Raw genomic sequence first — 22,500 nt, 5'->3', positions numbered from 1 at the left:
CCGGAAGAAAATTATAATTAAAAAATCATCTTATCCCGTTATACTGTATACGGCCTCCCGTTACACGTCAGACATGATATATGTAAAATACTCGAATATAAGTATAAATGACAATGGAAAAAATCAAGCTTGGAAGAATGTAGTAGAGAATGTTACTTCCTCTGGTAAGTGTAGATAACAATTACAGTGAGATTGCTTTGCTAATACGAAAAAAGAAAAAAAGCCCTATTGTGAAATACATATTTATCATATAGTGTGCTGCGCTACATGCCCCAAGTGAGAAAATACAACCGAGACGAGTCGCTTGCTAATGTGAATGCGTGGTTTGATTTCTGACTGTGTAACGATAATATAATGTGCATCTTCATTCTAAGACCGTAATCACCTTTATCTATTTTGTCCTACAGGTGGTATCTTGAGAAATTTGAGGATTACCCCAAATCAAGGAAAGCTCTGATTCCATTTGTATTCTGAAGAAACTCACATACAGTGAAGGACATCCAAACATTGTTTTACGAACTATAAGGGAATTTCTTATTGCATTCAAATATGAAGCATTATTTATATAAAAGCACGTGTCAATGCAGAATGGCAACAGAGTCAGACCACTGTAAAATGGAACTGTGCGGGAACGAGTCATGGAAACATAATTAAACCTCAAGGCACAAAGTTTTGCGTCTTGTCTTGCAAACCGAGACCAAAATATTAGAGATGAACTGGCCCGAAAAGGGAAGTTTTAATAATTGATTACAAATCCTAAATTCTTTACAGCACGTTACAGACTTTTTTCACATATGGTTAAGGAAAAGCCATAAAATCTTCATATATAAAATAGAATTTTAAGACAAAAAAAAAGCTGTTTTTTAATTAACTAAATTTTAATTCAAATTAATTCATTTTTTAAGATTAAGTAGTGAGGGTGAAATAAAGTTTGTCTCTCAACCTCGAAATCGTATAAATCTTTTAAGCTATTTCTTGTTGGCAGAAGAATAAGACTACTAAAGATCCCATCCTGCTTTTGATAGGAATATTACCACTGGGTCTGTCCAAAATCAATTCTTCCAAGTGCTACCATGAGGGCTGTAATTATGTACGTTCTTACACTTCAGCTTCAGTGATTGTCTGTTACAAAATGATCCATGATGAAGGCAGAAAGGTTATACAAAACAAAGTTTGTACTTTTCCAGTGCCAGGTCAACACATTGCAGGTTGTGTTTCTTCCTGTCAGAGCCAGACTGCTGGGACAGGGCACACTGAGGCATGACTGGCCTTACAGCTTCTTTCCACTCTTTAATGAATTCAGTACCTATGCCAGTCTCCTGCTTGTGGCTACCCCACGATTCCAGTGGCTGTTTTCACTATGGAATGCCCTAGCAGCTGCAACTGCTATTCCACATTTGACTGAGAGATTTGACATCCTCAGCCAGATCACCTATGACTGGGGCAGCCCTTGCCTACTAATAACGCAGTCCAGGATTTGCCTTGTATGACTTTAAGTGGACGTAGTTCTGTTCACCTCAGTGGCTGGACCCGGTGTATTTCTCAAGTCTTTTGTGGACGGCCAAACAGTGACGGTACCTTAAGATGTGTAAGGTAGCCAGGAGTTTCTAGAAACCGCTTGCTTACAAGTGATATATTCAGCTAATGGAGTTGGGGGACATTACATGCTTTTGGCAGCAAGCTTACCTAGAACGTGTTGGTGTCCAGATGACTTTGGATTGAATCCAGGCTTTCTGCCAAGGTCATATCACGAAGCTCAGTCTTTTGACCTTGAAGTAGGTGACTTACAGCTTTATTTGGATCAAAGGCAGCCATCAGATCCTTAGGTAAATTGTTTTGTTGTTATGGTGAGAAGACACTAATCTGAGGAAAGGCTGTCCCACTGGTTGGTACACATCACCATATTGGCCTCTAGGCAGGCTGGAGGTCCAGCCCCTACTAAACATGCCAGACTTTTTGTCATAGTCCTTGTTTGGAGGTGTGCCAGTGCCAGCTTGTCATCATCATGCGCTTTCTCCAGACTTTACGAAATAACATCAAGTGCCTTTTTTTCAAGAAGACCATTTTCCAGTCATATGTGGCATGTGCTATCCAAGTGTTCCACACAATTCATTATAGAGAGCATGAGTAATATGTAACTCTGGTGGGTGCAATGAATGTACAACATTCTCCAGGGTTCCTTGTAATTTGGATCCTGTGCAAACTAAGTTACAGAATTCTAGGAAATGATATGTTTCATGGTTTAATGGTTATGGAATCATAAAAGGAATTAGGTTAGTCATTTGAAACAATTACACGTTTAAGGATGGACGGTAATACAAGGCATAACAAAGTAAACACAAATGAGTTGAGAAATTAGCTCAAATAGGCAGTGATTTTGACAGAAATCTTGATGAATGGGAAATTATGAGTACAACTTATTTATTGAAAGATTTTAATGATTTACCGGGTCACGGGGAGCCTGTGCCTACATTTACATTTACAGCATTTAGCAGACACTCTTATCCAGAGACTTACATTGTCTTATTTCAGTTTATACACCTGAGCAATTGAGGGTTAAGGGCCTTGCTCAGGGGCCCTGCAGTGGCAACTTGGTGGACCTGGGATTTGAGCCAATGATCTTCCAATCAGTAGTCGAACACCTTAACCACTGAGCTACCACATCCCACGTGCTATCTCAGGCGACATACCACATCCCACGACATGCCTATCTCAGGCGTCATTGGGCATCAAAGCAGGATACACCCTGGACAGAGTGCCAACCCATCGCTGGGCACACACACACTCATTCACTCACGCAATCACACACTAGGGACAATTTTCCAGAGATTTCCGGAGTACCCGAAGGAAACCCCCGAGGCACGGGGAGAACATGCAAACTCCACACACACAAGGCGGAGGCGGGAATCAAACCCCCAACCCTGGAGGTGTGAGGCGAACGTAATAAGCCACCGTGCCCCCTATGTCATATTTTATATAGTAAAATTTTCTAAGTGTGTTGAACATTTATGAAAGGAGTTTCCAGTGTCGGTTCTCGGTAACAGTAGGTTTTTTCATCACAAGAATCTAGGATAGAGGACTCCACAGTCACAGTTTCTCTGTCATGTTGTTTTATTAATTTATCACTTTTATATCATGTGGTCCCTTGTCTCAGGAAGGTTCCACAACTCTGACCTAATAAACAGTTAACAATTTATTAATTAATTAAAGATTTTGCTAATAGGCAAATTTATGTTGTTTAAGAGATATAAAATACTTTGGAACATGGTGCATTCTTTTCCAATAACAGCATGTCCCTTTGTTTTTGTTTTTATTTTCACAAATTCTTGGAGACAATCTATTTTTTTCATTTAATTTAATCTGTATTTTTCTTTCCCACATCTAAAGGTATAGACCTACATTGCAGTTAGTGTAATTGCCTATTTGCAGTATTGTAAAAACTCTTGATTTCTATATAATCTAGATGAAGTAGACACTAATTATTAATCACCAATAAATTGCAAAGTTTTCTGATGTACATTATTTTATATCGGTGGGGATCAAATGCCTCAACAAGGACAGGAACCTCTGACAGTTTTGATATGGTGAGAACATTTAGCTAGTCCCCAAAAGGGAAAAACTGCTATTCTTTTTTAGCAATCACGTCTTACGGTTACTGGGTTATTTAGCTGTAGGCATAGTGTTAATTAGCTATGTCAAAGGAGGGTCCTCACAAGCATCGTAAGTCAATGATGTGCCCAAAATGTGCCACAATTTTTGATCTTGTGAGGACATTTGGCTAGTCCCCACAAGTACTCTTCATTTTTTTTATGTAGTACTCTTCATTTCTGAGTTTAAGGGCAGATTCAGTAGCAATAATAATACAGTCAAATGTCAAAAGAGGGTCCTCACAAGGATAGTAAGACAAACTCTGTGTGTGTGTGTGTGTGTGTGTGTGTGTGTGTGTGTGTGTGTGTGTGTGTGTGTGTGTGTGTGTGTGTGTGTGTGTTAAATGGGAGTGATGGGAGGTCGCCATATTGGATCCACTGTCTCACAGGCCGAGAGGAACAAACAGACCTCTGATTGGTCCTCAGTTTTCGGCTCTTCATTACCGAGCTACGTGTTATTTTTAATGTAATCGTGTGTCCTGGTTAAACAGCTCTCGGTCTGGAGGACGTTATAGGAGGATATGTTTTAAGAGGGTGTGTTTTATCCTGGTGGATAAAGCTAGCTAAGCTAAGCTAAGCTAATTTGAATGGATCCAAGGGTCGCCTGGATACAGCCGGAACAGAAAGGACCTGCTAATGCGTTATGGATGCATGTGTGGGAGACGTCTCAGGGAATCCGGACTAACTCTGCTCTCCATCACCGACAACAACAAAGCGAACAGGGGAAAGATGTGTGCAACGAGCCTGGGTGTTCATCCAGCACGATTAACAATAATAATCCTCCTCTGAACCCGACTGAAATGGCTCCTACTCATAAGGGCTCCTGGTGTCCACCGGATTCGGTAACAGACAGCTCCTACACGGATCCCACTTCCGCCTTAAGAGCTACCGATACCAACAAGAACCGTGTTAACGAACTGAACAACGTGATCCAGAATCACCTCCATAATCATTATCACCACCATCAGCAACATTCGCAGCCGTGTTTTCAGCAGAACTGCATGAAGCGCTTCCCGTTTAACAACCACAATAATCAGCATCATCTTCATCATCATCATCATCATCCTGGACGGAGGAAAAACGAAAACAAAGCCAGTACATACGGGATAAATTATATTCTGTCTAACTGGACTAACGGAAATCATGTCAGTCCTGTTACTCTGTGGAAGACCAGGACGTACCGCCCAGGAGTTAACGGGTAAACTCTCTCTCTCTCTCTCTCTCTCATTCCCTTTTATTAACCTGACGTTTATCTAACGCTATATTAATCCATTTGTTCATTTTAACCTTATTCATACACGTCGTGGTATTTTAATAAAAATGAGAAAATTAGCAAATTAGCTTTGCGCGTGAGCCGGTTAGCTTGCTGCTAACGCTAGCTGCAATTCTTTCGTCAGCTTGAACTCGGCTGATATTTTGGTCTTTTAACCCTTTTTTTAAAAAAAAAAAAACCTTTTTATCTCTTATACGTGATTTCTTTATATATCGCACACGCATACACGTCGACTCGAATAGTCATTAAAGCAAACAAACGTATAAATAAACAAAAAAATGCTCAAATACGCAAGAAACCTTAGCCTTAGCCAAGCCTTAGCTAACTGAACTTTATACTACTCTATAGACTTGTTTATGTTTATACATATATATTACGTCTATAAATATATGTTCATGTATCAAAAATTTGCATATTGTTTTTTTTAAAACGTGGACACTGGTTTATGGTTAATATGCTTTATTTTTATTTTTAAAAATTAGCATGTAATAGAATTTTAAGATAAGATAAACCTTTATTCGTCCCACAATGGGGAAATTTCTCTGTTACAGCAGCAAAAATATATATAAAAAAAAACAATAAATACATAATGTAATATACAGTATATACAAAAACAAAAATGTATAAAAAGAGTAGTGTTTACACTGAAGACATATTGCACACAGGATTGCACATTTTTTTTTTAAATTTCTGTTATTGCACATGTTTAAAATCCTTTATTGTTTATTATTGCAGGTAAACAGTAATAACAGTGTGTATTATGGTGAGCGTCTGTATCGCTCCTTAGGTTGTAACAGTCTGTCACTGAAGGAGCTGCTCAGAGCTGAATCCGTTTCGTACAGGGGTGAGAGTCGTCTCCAGCGATGATGACAGTTTTGCTACCATCCTCCTTTCTCCCATCTTCTGTTCAGTGTCCAGAGGAATCCCTAGGACTGAGCTGGCCTTCCTGATCAGCTTGTCCAGTCTCTTCCTTTCTGCAGTAGAGATGCTGCTGCACCAACATACCACGCCATAGAACAGGGCTGAGGCCACCACAGAGTCAAAAAAGGTCTTCAGTAGCTCTCCCTGCACTCCAAAAGACCTTGGTCTCCTCAGCAGAAAGAGTCTGCTCTGCCCTTTCTTGTAGATTGCCTCAGTATTGTCTGTCCAGTCCAGTTTGCTGTTCAGATGAACACTTTCCAGATCCTCACAACAGAATTAAAGATATTTTTTAAAAAAAATTTATATATATATATATATATATATATATATATATATATATATATATATATATATATATATATATATATATATATACATATATATAGGATAATTTTACCCCAAGTTATTAATTTTACCCCTGTCTACACTAGTTGCTCTAGTTAAAAGAAAGACATTTAGTCTATAATACTTAAACTCCATTCAGATCAGATTTGTTTTCCATGAGCAGGCAGGGAAATGTAATTATTACCAGATTATCTTTAGGATTATCGATCAGACGACTACGTGTACGTCGAGCATACGTGCTCTTGTCCTAGTTTGATTATCACCTGCGATATGGACGTAATCGTTACACAAACCACCAGCAATGTTACTTAACAGACGTGTGTCCAGAAAACCTTTCCTGTCTGAATAGTACTGTAGAATTTACATTTACAGCATTTAGCAGACGCCTTTATCCGGAGTGACGTACGTAACCAAGTACAATCATAGATGATTGGAATCATGCACCTTGTCACATTCATGCTGTAACATTGTTGTAATTGGATTGAATTCCGTCTTGAGGCTTGCACAGCTGGACCGGACGAGTGGCTTTTGGGAATGTTTGAAATCAGGAATGTGAGCTCCATACAGCTGGATGATGGTGAAAGCCAGGGCTTTCCTTTGCCACCCATTTCATAACTCTTAACGCGTATATTTTGGCCTGTAGAATTCACAGAAACAGTTGTGTTCAATCAAACATTTAAAGCAGCAGTGAAGGGTGCGGTGTAGGAGGTGTTGCTGGTTGTGTATTCTGCATTTTTTTTTTTATTTCTTCTCACTTGCTTTGCTAAAAAGAAAAAGGAGAAGAAGAAAAAAAAAAACACTGGTTAAGATGTTTTCGTTTGTAACGTTTAGTTTTTGATAACTCATCAGTGGTTTGATATTGTATTTTTTTTTTCTTTTTTCCCAAGGCTTCATGAGGAGATTATAGACTTCTACAACTTCATGTCCCCTCGACCCGAAGAGGCCACCATGAGGCAAGAGGTAGTCTATCGAATCGAGTCCGTCATCAAGAAGCTGTGGCCAAGTGCTGACGTAAGTTAAACTGGCTGCTTTCTTTAAACATATATAATTATTTACTATATACCGTCCAGTTACACGGTATAGCTTTGGTTAATAGATATTTATATTATTGTTAAAAAAAACATTTTGAGCTTAAGAAGTGTTCCTGCGAATAGGAAGTGTTCAATGCTTTAATCCATAGAGATGTGAAGCAAAGCAAAGTGCACATCATGAAGTCTTTTATTCCTTTCAAGCCACAGCCGTAAGCCTACTGTACATTTCCAATTTTGAATGATTGGCACATGCTATTTTTTTTTTTTATCCATTTATGGTTATGTTTCATGTTGTGGAATATCATTTACTTCATCACTAGCCCTTCTGTTTTGTTTTGTGTTTTTTTTTCTTTTCCCATTGAGAGTTAATAAAACCAAACCATTGCAGCTTGTGACAGAGAAACCGCAATGCCCGAACTCCTGGTCTAAAACCTGGTGGTCTTCCATAAATGTTAAATGTTTCCTCACATAAAAATATATCCGTATCAATAATTTGTCATGCTTTCTTTTATTGTTTTTATTTATTTTTATAAATAAATAAATTTATTTATTTATTTTTTTTTTCAATTCTAGTCGAGTGCTTTTGTGCAGACACTCCTGTTTATGTGAATTCGATGCAAAGGCTCTTGGAAATAAATGCTGCAAATGGGAGAAAGCTAGCCAGCAGTCCGGAGCAGCCGCCTTAAATTAGAGGTCTGAAGAAGAGAACCATATTTGGGTTGATGTTTCTTTTGTTTGTTTGTTTTTTGTTTTGGTTTTTTATGTTTCTTTAAAGATCTACCAACACCAGATATGCTGTTTGCACATCCGTCCTGAGTTTGATCCATAGTCTCAGTTGGATTTCGTGTGGTGTTTGAGCATTTGTGAATATTAGATGAAATCCTTCTGGTTGCCCCAAAACAGAGCTTTGCAACAAGGTGTGCTCATATTAGGTCTGAAGGAATAAAAGTCTTAGACAGGGCGCTGCTTGTACTCATAAATATTAGATTCTTAGAAATGTGTTTTCCCAGTTTAAATGTTGCATGCTTTTAATGCCTTTATTTTATTCTAACTGTTTGTGCAGGTTCAGATATTCGGCAGCTTTAGCACTGGGCTCTACCTCCCTACCAGGTGAGTCTTTGTTCTCTCTCTCTCTCTCTCTCTCTCTCTCTCTCTCTCTCTCTCTCTCTCTCTCTCTCTCTCTCTCTCTCTCTCTCTCTCTCTCTCTCTCTCTCTCTCTCTCTCTCTCTCTCTCTCTCTCTCTCTCTCTCTCTCTCTCTCTATCTCTCTCTCTCTCTCTCTCTCTCTCTCTCTCTCTCTCTCTCTCTCTCTCTCTCTCTCTCTCTCTCCAATGTCAAACTCCTAAATACAGAAACCTTCATCATTGACAGTGCTTCTATATGGTTACATTAATGAACAGCTTTACATTACATTTACAGCATTTAGCAGACACCTTTATTTAGAGTGACTTACATTATTTCAATTTATACAACTGAGCAATTGAGGGTTAAGGGCCCTGCTCAGGGGCCCAGCAGTGGCAGCTTGGTGGACCTGGGGTTTGAACTCGTGACCTTCCGATCCGTAGTCCAACACCATAACCACCGAGCCACCCTTGCATTATAACAGCTCTTTTTTTTATTAAATGAATCAGAAGTGCTATTGATTTTCCTACATTTGGTTTGTTTTCGATTGCTTGCATTTTCCCTGCACTTAAGGAAACCCCTAAGCTGTACCGTTATCCTGGTATGTGAACTGAAACAATGGTCAGTTGAGACGCTCTAGTTTTACCTTGCGTCTAGTCTTGCTGTTCATATAACATGTCCGAGAGGATTGATGTGGATTTGTTGTTGTACACTGCACAGTGACATTGACTTGGTGGTGTTTGGGAAATGGGACAGACCTCCGCTGCAGCAGTTGGAGCAGGCCCTCCGGAAAAATAACGTGGCCGAGCCATTCTCTATTAAAGTACTTGACAAAGCTACGGTGAGAGACACTCGCACGTCTATTTCCACGTCCGCCATCATGACACCCTTCTTTGTTTGTAAAGGACAGAATTTCCCTCACTGGTGGTTTATAAAGCTGTCGTGATTTTTTATTATTTTTTTTTTGCAAAGGTACCAATTATAAAATTGACCGATCAGGAAACAGAGGTCAAAGTGGACATCAGTTTCAACGTGGAGACTGGAGTCAAAGCTGCTCACTTCATCAAGGATTATGTGAAGGTACCTTTTTTATTTAAATGCATTTTCTCTTCAGATTTCCATCATTTCATTCTGCAAAGCAAATATACAAGTATAAATTCAAATCCACCAAAAACCTGAAGTTCTTGATCAGTGACACAATGTGCTTAAAGTGAAATAAGTAAAATTTTGCATACTCATGTTTCTTTCATCGAGATGCTGGTTTAATGGGCTTTTCTTTACCCACAATGCCAGTTGAGTACCTGTTGAGAGAGGTGCATTGGGATTTAGCCTTCTCTACCTAAACCGAGAGATGCAGCGGTGCTTTAGTCCTTTCCTTGTCTCTCAGCTGTCCTCAACTGTAGAGTCTTCACAAACTGATCTTTATCCTGATACCACCATTAACTCCACAGTACTAGAGGAACGTAGCCTGTAGATTTGGTCTCAGCTGTCGTTACGGACACCAGGTTCCAATAAAAACATGCAATAACCTTATTCTGTCACTTTTAACACTTGTCATAGCACCCAGGTCATAGCACTCGGCTTGCTTGTCGAACATCATTTACAGGTAGGATCTATTCCACAGAGACAGCATTCGAAGTACGAAACACGTTGACTGTTTACTAAAACGTCCCAGTACCAAAAAGGAAATAAGTGAACCGAACGAGCTGTACATCGTGCCTGTGGATGGTTATTCACTGTGCCGCTTTTCCTTTAGTCACACCTCTTCCCGCCTGGAATCGGAGCCAAAGCCTTCCTGCTGTTCTGAACAGATGGACGGGTTTAATGCGAAAGAAGTCTCTTCTGCTGTGTGTTTGTGTGTGTGTGTATCCAAAGCATCATTTTTCTTTTCCTCCTCCTTGCACAGAAGTATACCGTGCTGCCTTACTTGATCTTCGTGCTGAAGCAGTTCCTCCTGCAAAGGGACCTGAATGAGGTCTTTACTGGAGGCATCAGCTCCTACAGCCTCATCCTGATGGTCATCAGCTTCCTGCAGGTGGGAACAAGATCTGTGTAACAGTATCTATTTATTTCTAATAAATCAATTAAAGAAACGTTCTTCTAACCGTCTTATCATACTTTTATCGTGCACAATCTCTCAATAACTGTTTCTAAAGACATTATGAAAAAAATGAAGCTTAGAACAAAGTAGTAGAGAGCATTGTTGCCTTAGATGTGGGTTTAGAAGCTATCTATAGCTACCTACGACTTTCCCCTGGACTTCCACCATAAACAAACTGCCATTTTGTGTAAGTGGACTATGTGAGAAGTGGCTTTATGTTCTTCACTAATCAGCGAGCTTATTCTTGTTTCGTAGCTCCACCCCCGAATCGATGCTAGCTCTCCCAACACGAACCTCGGCGTTCTGCTCATCGAGTTCTTCGAGCTGTACGGCCGCCATTTTAACTACCTGAAAACAGGCATCAGGATAAAGAACGGCGGCGCCTACATGGCTAAAGAGGACATCATGAAAGCCATGAACAACGGCTACAGGCCCTCCATGCTCTGCATCGAGGACCCTCTTCTTCCAGGTGCTAATTTGAAACTCGTCTGTGCTCCACACATCTCCATCACATCACATCAAACTTTTATTCCATTTTCTCGGCATTATAATGATAGTTTATGCCAGGCAAAGCGGGAGCTGTGTCCAAGTTAATGATAATGTAACCTGCTCCAAATGGTGCATTCCCTCTAAAAATACACCATGCCAGATGCTGAACAGCAAACACACTATGCTGTGTAATAGAAATGCTTTACATCAGTAGCTTTGTGCTTGTTTTGCATGTGTAGTTTTGTGTACTTTAATGGTTTTAAACAAAAGAACAAGGAAAAAAAAATGCACAAGAGTAGAAAGGCAGGAAAAGTATTAACTCTCATCCTAAGAGATTTTTTTAAAGTATTCTGTTAGGTATTTTCCTTATTTTTTTTTCCCTTGCTTTCCAAAGGTCTGGCATTTTATCGAAGAACTTTATTTAGTTCAATTTGTTTTTGTGTAATGATTTTTAACAGGAGACGTTAGTGACAGTGGTGAGGAAAGTGTCCATGAGATGCTGGAGTGTAGAAGAGTGTTAGGTACGAGAAGGTAGTGAATAAGCGTCCTGGGATGAGCACAGGACAGTCTGTATGATTGTGAGTTCATGTTGCGACTGAATTTCTTTCTGTGTCAGGTAATGACGTGGGCAGGAGCTCGTATGGAGCCATGCAGGTGAAACACGTGTTCGATTACGCCTACGTCGTTCTCAGCCACGCGGTGTCGCCTCTCGCGAACTCCTACCCCAACAAGGATAGCGACAGGTAACGCAAACGCACCGTCTTTTAGCACTCAACTAAACGTGCTACAAAGCTAAATGTTGACTAACATGTTAAGCATCATGTTAAGATAATAACAACTCGCAGTTGTTTTTGTAATCGGTCTCTTTATTTTGTCTTTATGCCACAGCACTTTGGGACGCATCATTAAAGTCACCCAGGAAGTGATCGACTACAGGGAGTGGATCGTTAACAAGTGGGGCAGCAGGAAAAGCGGTAAGATTTAAAGAAGAGGAGAATAAATGACACTCGTTCTCATCTCGGGAGGAGGAAAGGTTCAGGCTGACGACGAATCTGAGCGAGAAAGGCTTCGGTGTCAGAGAGCAGCAGGTTCATTAAAATGCTGATCAGGGCAGCAAATCTAATTGGAGCTCTGCGGCATGTCAGCTGTCTGAGACGGCAGGGTGGAGGAGTGCGTAAAGCTCGCTCAGCAGTACGTCCACTAGCCAGTCGCGCCTCCTCTCCTTAATGAGCGTAAATATGACAGACGGGTTTTATCAGGTCGAAAATCGAGCAAATTCCGGGTTGCTCATATTAATCATCTTAATTCATGAAGGTGAGCGTTACGTCCTCTTTTAGATTCTGAAATATGTTCATAAGTATCGTAGATAAAAAAAAAAAAAGCATTACAAATGGCAGAAATGACACATCAAATCTATGGTGAGAGGGAAATGTAATGCACACATTCTCCTGATATATTGGATTTTTTTTTTCCTATGTTCCAACTGCTAAAACTGTAAAACAAAATAAATAAAAAACACTAATTAGAATTAAAAAAAAAAAAAAAACCAACAACCTATAGCAGATATGTAACAGTTACATCTGTTGAATTCTTAATTTTGATTAGTTTTTTAATTTCTTATATCATCGGCTCTGATCTCATGGTTAATGCACCCGTTCTAATATGCTGTCATTTCTGTAGTAGCAAGTTGCACTAGGACGTGAGTGGTGCCACCTATAGACAGGTGTTATTATTATTATTATTATTATTATTATTATTATTATTATTATTTTTTAACATCATTTTTGGAAGGAGTCTCCAGTGTCAGAGTTGAGGTGAAATTGTAGCTTCTTAAACTAGATGTGACCATGATGTGACCGTTCGTAGCTGTTATAAACGATTATTCTGCTGTTACACATTAAACATGACTATTAAAAACTACACACCACTGTATAATCGCATAAAAAAAGGTTGTAAATGTTTATGAATCAATGTGTGTGTGTGTGCGCTTATGGAGGAAAGTAAGTTGCTTAGTCTGGTGTTACAATTCTATCACTTTAATGCATAAAGGCTGTGTCTCATTTGTGTGTGTTTATACAGGTCCTGCTAATAAAGACTCGGCGGAGCAGGTGGACTCGAGCGCTCTGCTCGGTGTTGGAGTGGAGGAGCAGCAGCAGCTCCAGAGAGACTCCGTGTCTCCTAACAGCGCAGACTCTTCAATGTCTCTGTCCAGCCCCCAGCAGCACTCGTCTGCTTCCTCTCTGTCAGGCAGCGACATCGTAAGAGACATCGTACACTCCTCTTCTGTAAAAAAAACACACCTTCGTCCAGCAGTGCTTCTTATACCCACTTCACTGTCCTTCACAAAGCTTTTGTGAAGACGATTAATAAGTAATGGTTTTCATTTTTAAATGAATGAAACTTTCAGGTTTAGACAATAGTGATTGTTTATTAGCCAGAAAAGTGGGACATTTTCATGAAACAAAGTTCTGATTCCCTCATAGCATTTATTTATTCGTATAATTGCTATAAACGTTGAGTTTGGTGAGAAACACAAATGCCATGTTTAACCCTTTTCCCTGTCTCTTTGTGAAGGACTCGGACTGCACACCGTGCGTTGCTCCAGCATTGCCCTCCTACCCTCTGCAGACGATGGCACTGGGCACGCTGCCCGCTGAGCTGCAGATGGGCACGAGCAAGGCCAACGTCACCATGCCGCTCACAATGCCCGCTGCCAACCAGGTGAGCAGAAACAGACCACGCCTCTCTCTGAGTCAGCTATTTGTTTGGAGGGTGAAAAACAGCAATAGTCATGCTTCAAAAAGCAAAACGAGATCTGAATCTTTTCTAATGAGCAACAAGTAAAGAACCGTTTCATTTGAACTCACAGTAAGATCATGCTTTATAAACTGCTTTATAACACTGTTGCATATCATGAATTCACTAATGACCTCTGTGACTTCTTTTCTTTAGACAAGAGTTTCAGTGCCCGGGAGTCTTCCTCGCCACGTTTTACCTGGCAGACAGGTCTGTTTCTGTCTCTCTGGGTCTGGGTCTGTCTCTCTGGGTCTGTCTCTGGGTCTGGGACTGGGTCTGTCTCTCTGGGTCTGGGTCTGTCTCTCTGGGTCTGGGTCTATCTCTCTGGGTCTGGGACGGGTCTGTCTCTCTGGGTCTGTCTATGTCTCTCTGTCTGTCTGTGCTTGTCTGTCTCTCTGTGTGTCTGTGCCTGTCTGTCTTTCTGTCTGTCTTTCTGTCTGTCTGTGCCTGTCTGTGCCTGTCTGTCTCCCTGTCTGTCTGTGCCTGTCTGTCTTTCTGTCTGTCTGTGCCTATCTGTGCCTGTCTGTCTCCCTGTCTGTCTGTGCCTGTCTGTCTCTCTGTCTGTCTGTGCCTGTCTGTCTCTCTGTCTGTCTGTGCCTGTCTGTCTCTCTGTCTGTCTGTGCCTGTCTGTCTCTCTGTCTGTCTGTGCCTGTCTGTCTCCCTGTCTGTCTCCCTGTCTGTCTCCCTGTCTGTCTGTGCCTGTCTGTCTCCCTGTCTGTCTCTCTGTCTGTCTCTCTGATTGATTGTCTTCATGTCTTTTTTTCTGCCTGTCTGTTATTGTGTCAGTATGCGCACACATCTGTGTCTTCTAGGAGTAGAGATGTGTGACTGTTTAATTTATAAACTGTCTTCTTGCATGATGTCTTGCATGACTACTAAAGCTTAAAGAGGTAAGCAGTAAAAGCTTCCCTGTTTAATTCCAGCTGCAGTTTGTAAAAAACAATCTAAGAAAAGTACGATTTTGTTGCTCGTCCTTTGTGTGGCAGTTGGATAAAGAGGCGTTTAACATTGCTGTAAAATTATACTTGGCAGTCCGAGAAAACCATTCACATGATGAAATCCTGGTATCCTGAAATCTACAAGCTTCCCTGAACTGAAATATGTTATACAGTTCCTGCATTTTACAATCTTGTGACTTTTTTTCTCACTAATCAACTATTGTGATCCAAAACATACTCAGTCAGAATTGTGAGATGTTAAAGTAAAAATAAAAAGAAGTCAGAGTTCACTTTTAAGTGCTGTAGTTCAGTTGGGCTTCCATATAAATATCACCTATATTCTAACAGCTAGTACATAAAGGTCTTGTACATGAAAACAAGCATGTTTTCTTTTCGTTTTTTTTTCCCTTTATACTGGTTCTAATTATAGATGAGGATACAGATACAGCTGATATCTGATTTCTTAAACTACTAAGCTTTAAAATGCAATCCATTTAAACTCACTTTCTCTCACACACACTCACACACACGTACACACGGTTCCAACTTTAGTTCTGATTATGTCTTACTCTCTTGAGTATAATTTGTAGTCTTTGATCAGTTGTGAACCAACGGGAATAAATTGTTAGTAAATCTTTCCAATCAGGTCAGTAAAAGTAATAAATCTGTACAGATGTTCAACTCCTTTCTCTCTCTGCTCTGTATCCTGTGTGTAAACAGCAGGCTGGTCCCAAGGGCTTCCACAACCCGGCTTTACCACACGGCCAAATGCAGTACAACCGCAACACGTGGCGTCATAAGAAGAGGGACAGCCTACCAGCTAGTGTCAGTAGATAAACACAGCGTACTCTTCTTCCATCCCTCCTCCTCCTGTCATAAAACGATGATAACTCGACGAGGCCTCCTGCTGGTGGGGCGCGAGCCGAGAGACCAGCAGTTTCTGCCGCAGCTCCTCGCTCAGTAGCTGCGCTAATGTTGGTGCTACGTTTACTTTCCCACTCCATTCTTGCACGTGTGTGAATGTCACAATCTCCACCCCTGAGGATGCCTCAGACCGTTTAATGATCTACACCATAACTTCTGCCCACAAGGAAAACGTTTTTGTTCTTGCTTTTCCTGTGTCACTTGACTTGGGGGTTTTTTGTTTTTTTTTTAACAGGACACCATACACCGACACTAGATCCAGCAGCTTATCGATTATATGTATTGTTTGTGCATATTTTATTTTATTTTTTTTCTCGGTTTTATTTTTATAGGATTTTTAATTTCAGTAAATATTACACAGTCGCCCATATTTAGATTAAAAAAAAAATCTCTAGACAGTAAGCTTTAAATGAGTCATTTAGGACGACCGACCCTGAGCATTGAGTGGGACGGTGTGTGTGTATGTGTGGTGTGTGCGCTCAGTGAAGATTTTAACAGTCTGCAGGTGGCACCATTTTCTCATTTGTCAACAGATTTTTCTCAGCACTCTTTTGACGTGTGTTTGTGTGTGTTGGTGAGAACGAATTGTACTTTATCTTTGAACATGGGTCTGTCTTAGCTGTAGCTCAGCTTACATTAGAGCTACACTGCATGACAGCCAAAGAAGCCTATATTCCAGCACTCAGACCTCCATATTAGGTCGTGTGTGTATGTGTGTGTGTTTCCCTTTTAGATTGCTTTAAGTGTCAGTAACTATGGGAGCCTGAGAACTGAACATGCAGCTGAGAGACAGGTGACAGCAACCATCTTGGACTCCCTGAGCTCTTGTTTGGCTCCCAGATAAACGAAAAGGGACATGAAAGGGAACTTTACTCTGATTCCTTTCTGGAATCTTTATGTGTATTTCCAGGTACTTGTACTATTTTATTGCCTTGTCAGGTCATTTTTTTTTTTTTTTTTTTTTTTTTTTGTTTTGTTTTATTCCTGTACTGTATAATATTTCCTGTCTGTATATAGCACACTAAACTGTATTGCTGTTACTTTGGAGTGATACAAGCATACAGGTTATTGTAACTATGCAAATGGAGCTTTGAATCCTTTTCCGTTTGACAACCAAATCTCGAAGCCAGAGAGGAAAAAACGAGAGAATCTGAGTGAAACCAGGGCACTTCAGTTTAGCAGGCTAACCAAGGAACAGCTGAACAGTTTGTGTTTGCAAGGAAAATATAAAAGGAAAAAAAAAAACAGTGTCTGACTGCTGCTGTGATAAAATGTTTTGGCAGCAGTTGGAATATTTCCCATATCTTCTCTCTCTCTCTCTCTCTCTCTCTCTCTCTCTCTCTCTCTCTCTCTCTCTCTCTCTCTTTTTCTTGTTTTGTTTTGTTTTTTAAGATCATATCTGAGCAGCAAGGAAACAACAGATAGTCACTGCTTAGGATCCGTTAACTTTGCAGTGAGAAACTTTACACACACCTTTCAACTGGAAAAGTGAACTTCTAGGTGTAATAAGCAGCAGAAGAGCAGGATCTATGGGGCAAAACAAAAACCCTCAGATCATAAATTTCTTTTATTATTTTTATTTTATTTTTATTTTTTTTTGCTGTTTCACCGTAATATTTTTATGTACTTTATTTTCTATTTTATTTTTTAAATAAAACTTTTAAAAACCACCTACAGTTTTTTCTCCCAGTCATTGATTGCATTTGACACATGAGCTGCGTGCGTCTGTGTGATTCTCATCAGCAGTTGAGTTCTGCTCGACCACAAGGGGGCACCCTCACTCCATCGTTCACCGTCGATGTGCGTATTAGGCTAAGCCGTAAAACCAAGATGAATTCTGTTGTATCGTTGTCCATCTTTAATGTGTTATAGGAACCAACCAATATGGCATGTGGTTATCAAACCAAAATAGAACTTTGTGGTGGATAAAATTCTACAAGAAATGGTACGAAAACAAGACCGAAGCATGATGGTGGCAGCATGACGCTATATGGCTGCTTCTCTTTACCAGGACCTGGGGCTCTTGTCATGATGGACGGAAGCAGAATAGCTCCAAATATTAATCTATTTTGGCACAAAACCTACAGGGCTATGTTAGTCTTTCCGGCATGATAACAAACCAGTGGAAATCCACGTCAACATAATATTTAGAAGAAAATCAATGGTTACAAAAATTCACTCACAGCTTAGATCTAAATCCTCTCAAAAACATGTTTTGTGCAGCATTCTACAAGGAAAAGTGGAATAAAACTGATAAATCAAGATGTGATCGATAAAGTCTGAGTGCTGTAATATAAGCGTAAGGGGTGCACATACTTATGCAATGATTTGATATATATAATTTAAATACTAAAATGCACATTTTCTTGATCACAATTCTTCTTTTTACTGTGACAGAAGTCCTCAATCATAACAAGATTAAACCAAAACGGCTGCAGTCGAGTAAGTAAGAAGTTCTTCAGTGGCATATGATCGAGATCCACATAGCCAACGGTTTCAACGGTAGGCTTAAGGGAATAAGACGAGGGAGAAAAGAGAGAATCAAAGTCTATTAAAATCCCTCGGATCATCACTAGAGGAAATGAGCTCCAGAAGACCTGAAGGTGAACAGGTACCATTCAATATTGAAGTGGGATTATATTATGTAGCTATAGATGTGAACAGAAAATGGTAGAATGGATCACAGTTTTAAAAGTAAATGACGTTTTCTACCAGACAAGTAGTACATTTTTTTATTTCCTTAATAATTCTGTTTCCTCAACATTGAAATGGAGTTTCTTTGGAAAAAATCTGGCATCTTGGATCGACAACCATGTTACATTTACAAGTCACTAAATCGTACCACACACTACACACTTTCACTATGCACTGTGAACGTCTAGTGTGTGTATTTTTGAAGTGTCATCTCAGGTCCTTTTATTTTCTCATCCTCATCTTCCTCTCTGTACACAAACACTCGATGCTTTTTGCTATTTTTCCACTGAGTATATGTTCGTAATTTGTTTCAGTCCTTAAAAATGACCCGTGGCAGAAGATGGGCTCTGACACTGAAGACACCTTCCATGAACGTTAAACCTCTCGTTCAAGAAAACTCTGTATCGATGATTATACATTTTGCTTTGCTAAATTACGACATTTTTTAATTCGTTGGTTATTAGTCTTAAGCTGCGTTCACGCAAGTCTTCAGTTGCCGTACTCAGAAGTTCGAGTGTGTGGTAGCTTAGTGCTTAATGTGTTCCTCTACTGACTGGAGCGTTATGATTTTGAATCCCAGGTCTGCAATGTCACCACTTCTGGGCCCCTGAGCAAGTCCCTTAACCCTCAATGGCTCAGCTGTATAAAATGAGAGAAAATGTGAGTTGTTCTGGATAAATGCCATACATCTAAGTTGCCAGTGTGCCTTTCTTCTACTGTTTGCCGTGGTAATAATGTATATCAGTGTCAGAACTAGCATTCCACTTTTCTAGCATTCAAATTTTAGTTTTTTGAGGCTAAAATGAAACATTTTCTGGAGGAAGATTTAGTGTTTATTCAGCAGTGTTTATCTGTATCTTTCATTCATTCATTCATTCATTCATCTTCTACCGCTTATCCGAACTACCTCGGGTCAAGGGGAGCCTGTGCCTATCTCAGGCGTCATCGGGCATCAAGGCAGGATTCACCCTGGACGGAGTGCCAACCCATCGCAGGGCACACACACACACACTCTCATTCACTCACACACACACACACACTCATTCACTCACACAATCACACACTAGGGACAATTTTCCAGAGATGCCAATCAACCTACCCTGCATGTCTTTGGACCGGGGAGGAAACCGGAGTACCTGGAGGAAACCCCCGAGGCACGGGGAGAACATGCAAACTCCACACACACAAGGTGGAGGCGGGAATCAAACCCCGACCCTGGAGGTGTGAGGCGAACGTGCTAACCACTAAGCCACCGTGCCCCCCTATCTGTATCTTATGATATCTTATGACACGACATGTAGCAGAAGCAGTGTGTGCTTTTTGCCGTGGATCAAGTGCGCTCTACTCTCTTCACTCCCATTGGTTGTTGCTGCACCGAGTCACTATCCGTTTTGTGACGTCTCTGTACGCCCAAGCTGACGACGTCAAGCTGGCAACGTCACCATCACTCGTGTTGCTTCGTCGCAACGAACTAAGAATTCCAATGTGAATTGTTTTTGAATACTATTCCCTAAGAATGAGCTGTTACGAATATTTTAAACAGTGCGTTAATATAAACATGCGAAGCACAAAGTGAACTCGTCTGAAATTCTTTCTAAACCGTGCAGTATAGAGATTGTTGTAAAGATCGGGATCAATTTGGGTTGTGAACAATTTGACATTTTTCAGTTCTCATGCATTTGGGAAGAAAGACTCGAGCACAGATGTGGTATAGAGCTAGCGGTGTGAGTTTCAAGAGACTCACCATTGGAAATGAGTCAGATGATTTCTCACAGTAGCTTCTGATTAAAGATGATTCTTTTCCTCAGAGATAAGAGTTTTTGGTGTGATTGTTAGACCAAATTCTGAACGTAAATTCATAATTAATTTTTTTCCCCGTTTTCCTCCAGCTCAGTATCAGAACCAGTGCTTCGACTTATACGGAGTTGTATCAATGTGCTAAACTATTTAAAGCAGATTTCTTATATAAAGGAATCATTTAAGATGTAGTGACATGGAATTGTGTGTAACAAAATCTAAATATCGCATTGCATTTTATTGATTTATTTATCTTTTTAAGTCAGCACATGCCCAGCTTCTGACAAAACTCTGTGAAGGTCTGTGTGCGCTTTCATTAATCCACAATTTTCAGAATGTACAAAGTTTAATCATGCAGTCGGAGGAACGGTCGGAAGCCTCGACTCTAAAGCTAATGGAGTCTAACGCTAATTTCCTGCTCGTTCATCTCCGGCTTATTACAGCGTGTTACAAACACAAGCAATGTTTTTTTGTTGTTGTTGTTGTTTTTCAGATAGCTTTCCGTCACAGCCTCGTTTTTTTTTTTTTTTTTTTTATTTCACTACTATTATTTTTTAAAACACACCATGTATTTTTATGTCCTCTATCGCTGTGTGGGCAGCCTCAAAGGGGGAAAAAGAGAATAAACAATTAGGGATGCCTGTCGGTGTTTTAAAAAAACATAAATTAGAATAAATGAATATAAAAACAGGCGTGAAATCAACTTGTATTCTCTGTGTAAACTGGAGAAAGCAGTGACTTTTCCTACCAGGTTTATGAAGTGAAAATGCACTAATAAAGCAACAGATACAGTAGATTTTTAATTTACATTCTTTCATGCAAGACTCAAGTCGAAAGCAGTTTGTGTTGTTGCTGCTGTTGTTGTAAACCCTTCTTCCTGTAACATTCATTTTCCAACCAATTGTAATGAAATCATTTCTCAGCCTTAGACATTTATGGCATTTGGCAGACACTGTTATCTAGAATGACTTACAGTGGTCACATATATAAATAAATACTGAGCAATTGAGGGTTAAGGGCCTAGTTCAAGGGCCCAGAAACTCAGGTTCAAACTCACAACCTTCTGATCTCTAGTCCAACACTTTAACCACTTCCCATCAAGCCCACAAACCACTGACTGAACGTCTGATGAGAATATAGCACACAAAGTAGTTTTGAACCATCTGATTGGTTGGATCATACAGGATTTCCGGTTGACCTATTTTACGTTTTTTACGTTTTTTTTTTTTTTTTACTTTCCATCCTGAAACGAAGCAGTCGTGATCATGGAAGAAGAAAGACTGTGACTGAGAGCATATGAGGATCAGCTGAACAGAGCCCCATTCATTTACGTGACTTTCTGAAATGAACGATCTTTCTTTGCACACTGAACTTTTTGCAGTTATTGGTTGCTTTACATGTCAGTAAGATGCCCTATTGGGTGGTCCCTGGCCAATAAAAACTGCTATGGAATCCCAATCTTCTGCCATCAGTCTGAATGTCTAACTACGTGAGACTAGAAATCAGATATCTGAAGAAGCATGAAATGTGCCTTTTGAAAAAAACACAAATTTTTAAAAGAGCATCTGTGCAAACCCTGTAAGCAGAGACAACGAGAGCACGACTCTCTATGGACATCTATGGCCAGATGTTGAAAACGAATGAAAGGAAAAAAGACTTTTTAACTTTTTATTCACTGTTTACACAACACAGATTTTCTGTTGCTAAGCATCTCGTCGTAAGACTTTAACACCACACCGTTTCACGTTGTACACGTTTTCACCACAATGTCAAGTCAAGCGTCAAGTCAAGAAACTTTTATTGTGTGGTTAATGTGAAGTGCTAACTCACAGATTCAGAGCATGGTTTTATAAACCTGGGAAAACGAAGTGCGAAGTGTGAAGCGTTCCTTCACCTGGGGTTAAATGCAGGTAACGCAGGGTTTAATGCGGTGTGAAAAGATTCTAGACTTCTGACAACGGTTCAGCGTTTCATTCTTATAAGGCAGTTCTGTTTGTACTGTATTACACATTTTCATGTTCATCTTCTCCATATTATTAACTTCTTTCCTGTTAGAAGTGTAGCTTCTGGTTTCTCTTTAAACTCATTCATTTACAAGGTCTATGTTAAGTTTGTATGAGCTGCATGGAAACAGACTGAATAACATCTGGCAATATTCTTCAATACAAACCTTGGGTTTCAGATTTTGAGAACTTTTTTGTTATTCCTCTGAATCAGCTTTCCAGCAGCTCTTCCTTCCAATTAATTTGATCCCTTTGTGTTTTCTTATCTTTCTTTCCTTTTACATTTGTGTCTCAGCTCTGTGTCCAAAAGAGTGTCAAACTCCATGGTCTTATTAAAAACTATGGTTCCACCAAAATGTTTCGCTTCCAGACAGATTAGCTCCGAGGCGGCGGACCGTGAAGGCGTATGCGAGCCCATCG

General features: G+C 40.0%; 2 protein-coding genes across 5 annotated transcripts in view; both read left to right on the top strand.

Moving 5' to 3' along the window:
• Positions 1 to 935, top strand: part of srd5a1 (steroid-5-alpha-reductase, alpha polypeptide 1 (3-oxo-5 alpha-steroid delta 4-dehydrogenase alpha 1)) — a 3,476-nt gene extending 2,541 nt beyond the window's left edge. The window contains exon 5 of the mRNA XM_060864855.1: positions 408 to 935. Coding sequence (XP_060720838.1) covers positions 408 to 474 — 67 coding nt within the window. The 3' untranslated portion in view covers positions 475 to 935. The remainder of the gene's footprint in view (positions 1 to 407) is intronic.
• A 3,058-nt stretch (positions 936 to 3,993) lies between these two features.
• On the top strand, positions 3,994 to 17,256 carry tent4a (terminal nucleotidyltransferase 4A). 4 transcript variants are annotated; one of them, XM_060865625.1, is made up of 13 exons: positions 3,994 to 4,845; positions 7,074 to 7,197; positions 8,281 to 8,327; positions 9,059 to 9,179; positions 9,311 to 9,418; positions 10,245 to 10,373; positions 10,695 to 10,908; positions 11,545 to 11,671; positions 11,817 to 11,902; positions 13,008 to 13,186; positions 13,503 to 13,649; positions 13,881 to 13,934; positions 15,386 to 17,256. In XM_060865625.1, exons 1-13 carry the CDS (start codon positions 4,235 to 4,237, stop codon positions 15,497 to 15,499), a joined length of 2,061 nt encoding a protein of 686 aa, XP_060721608.1. In that variant the 5' UTR covers positions 3,994 to 4,234; the 3' UTR covers positions 15,500 to 17,256. The 4 variants fall into 4 exon arrangements, with proteins under 4 accessions (XP_060721608.1, XP_060721610.1, XP_060721607.1 ...); XM_060865624.1 differs by having other exon boundaries at positions 3,995 to 4,845; positions 15,383 to 17,256; XM_060865627.1 differs by lacking the exon at positions 13,881 to 13,934.
• Positions 17,257 to 22,500: the final 5,244 nt, after the last annotated feature.

This window comes from Tachysurus vachellii, chromosome 3, assembly GCF_030014155.1.
Source record: "Tachysurus vachellii isolate PV-2020 chromosome 3, HZAU_Pvac_v1, whole genome shotgun sequence".
In the NCBI taxonomy this organism is placed as follows: domain Eukaryota; kingdom Metazoa; phylum Chordata; class Actinopteri; order Siluriformes; family Bagridae; genus Tachysurus; species Tachysurus vachellii.
This window is presented reverse-complemented; position numbering and strand designations above follow the sequence as displayed.

What these genes read in the sequence shown, in the direction of transcription:
- tent4a (XM_060865624.1), top strand. Translation starts at nt 4,235, where the DNA reads ATGGATCCAAGGGTCGCCTGGATACAGCCGGAACAGAAAGGACCTGCT. An exon ending in AGCTGTGGCCAAGTGCTGAC is followed by an intron (nt 7,198 to 8,280) that starts GTAAGTTAAACT and finishes CTGTTTGTGCAG; the next exon opens with GTTCAGATATTCGGCAGCTT. An exon ending in GTGGGGCAGCAGGAAAAGCG is followed by an intron (nt 11,903 to 13,007) that starts GTAAGATTTAAA and finishes GTGTTTATACAG; the next exon opens with GTCCTGCTAATAAAGACTCG.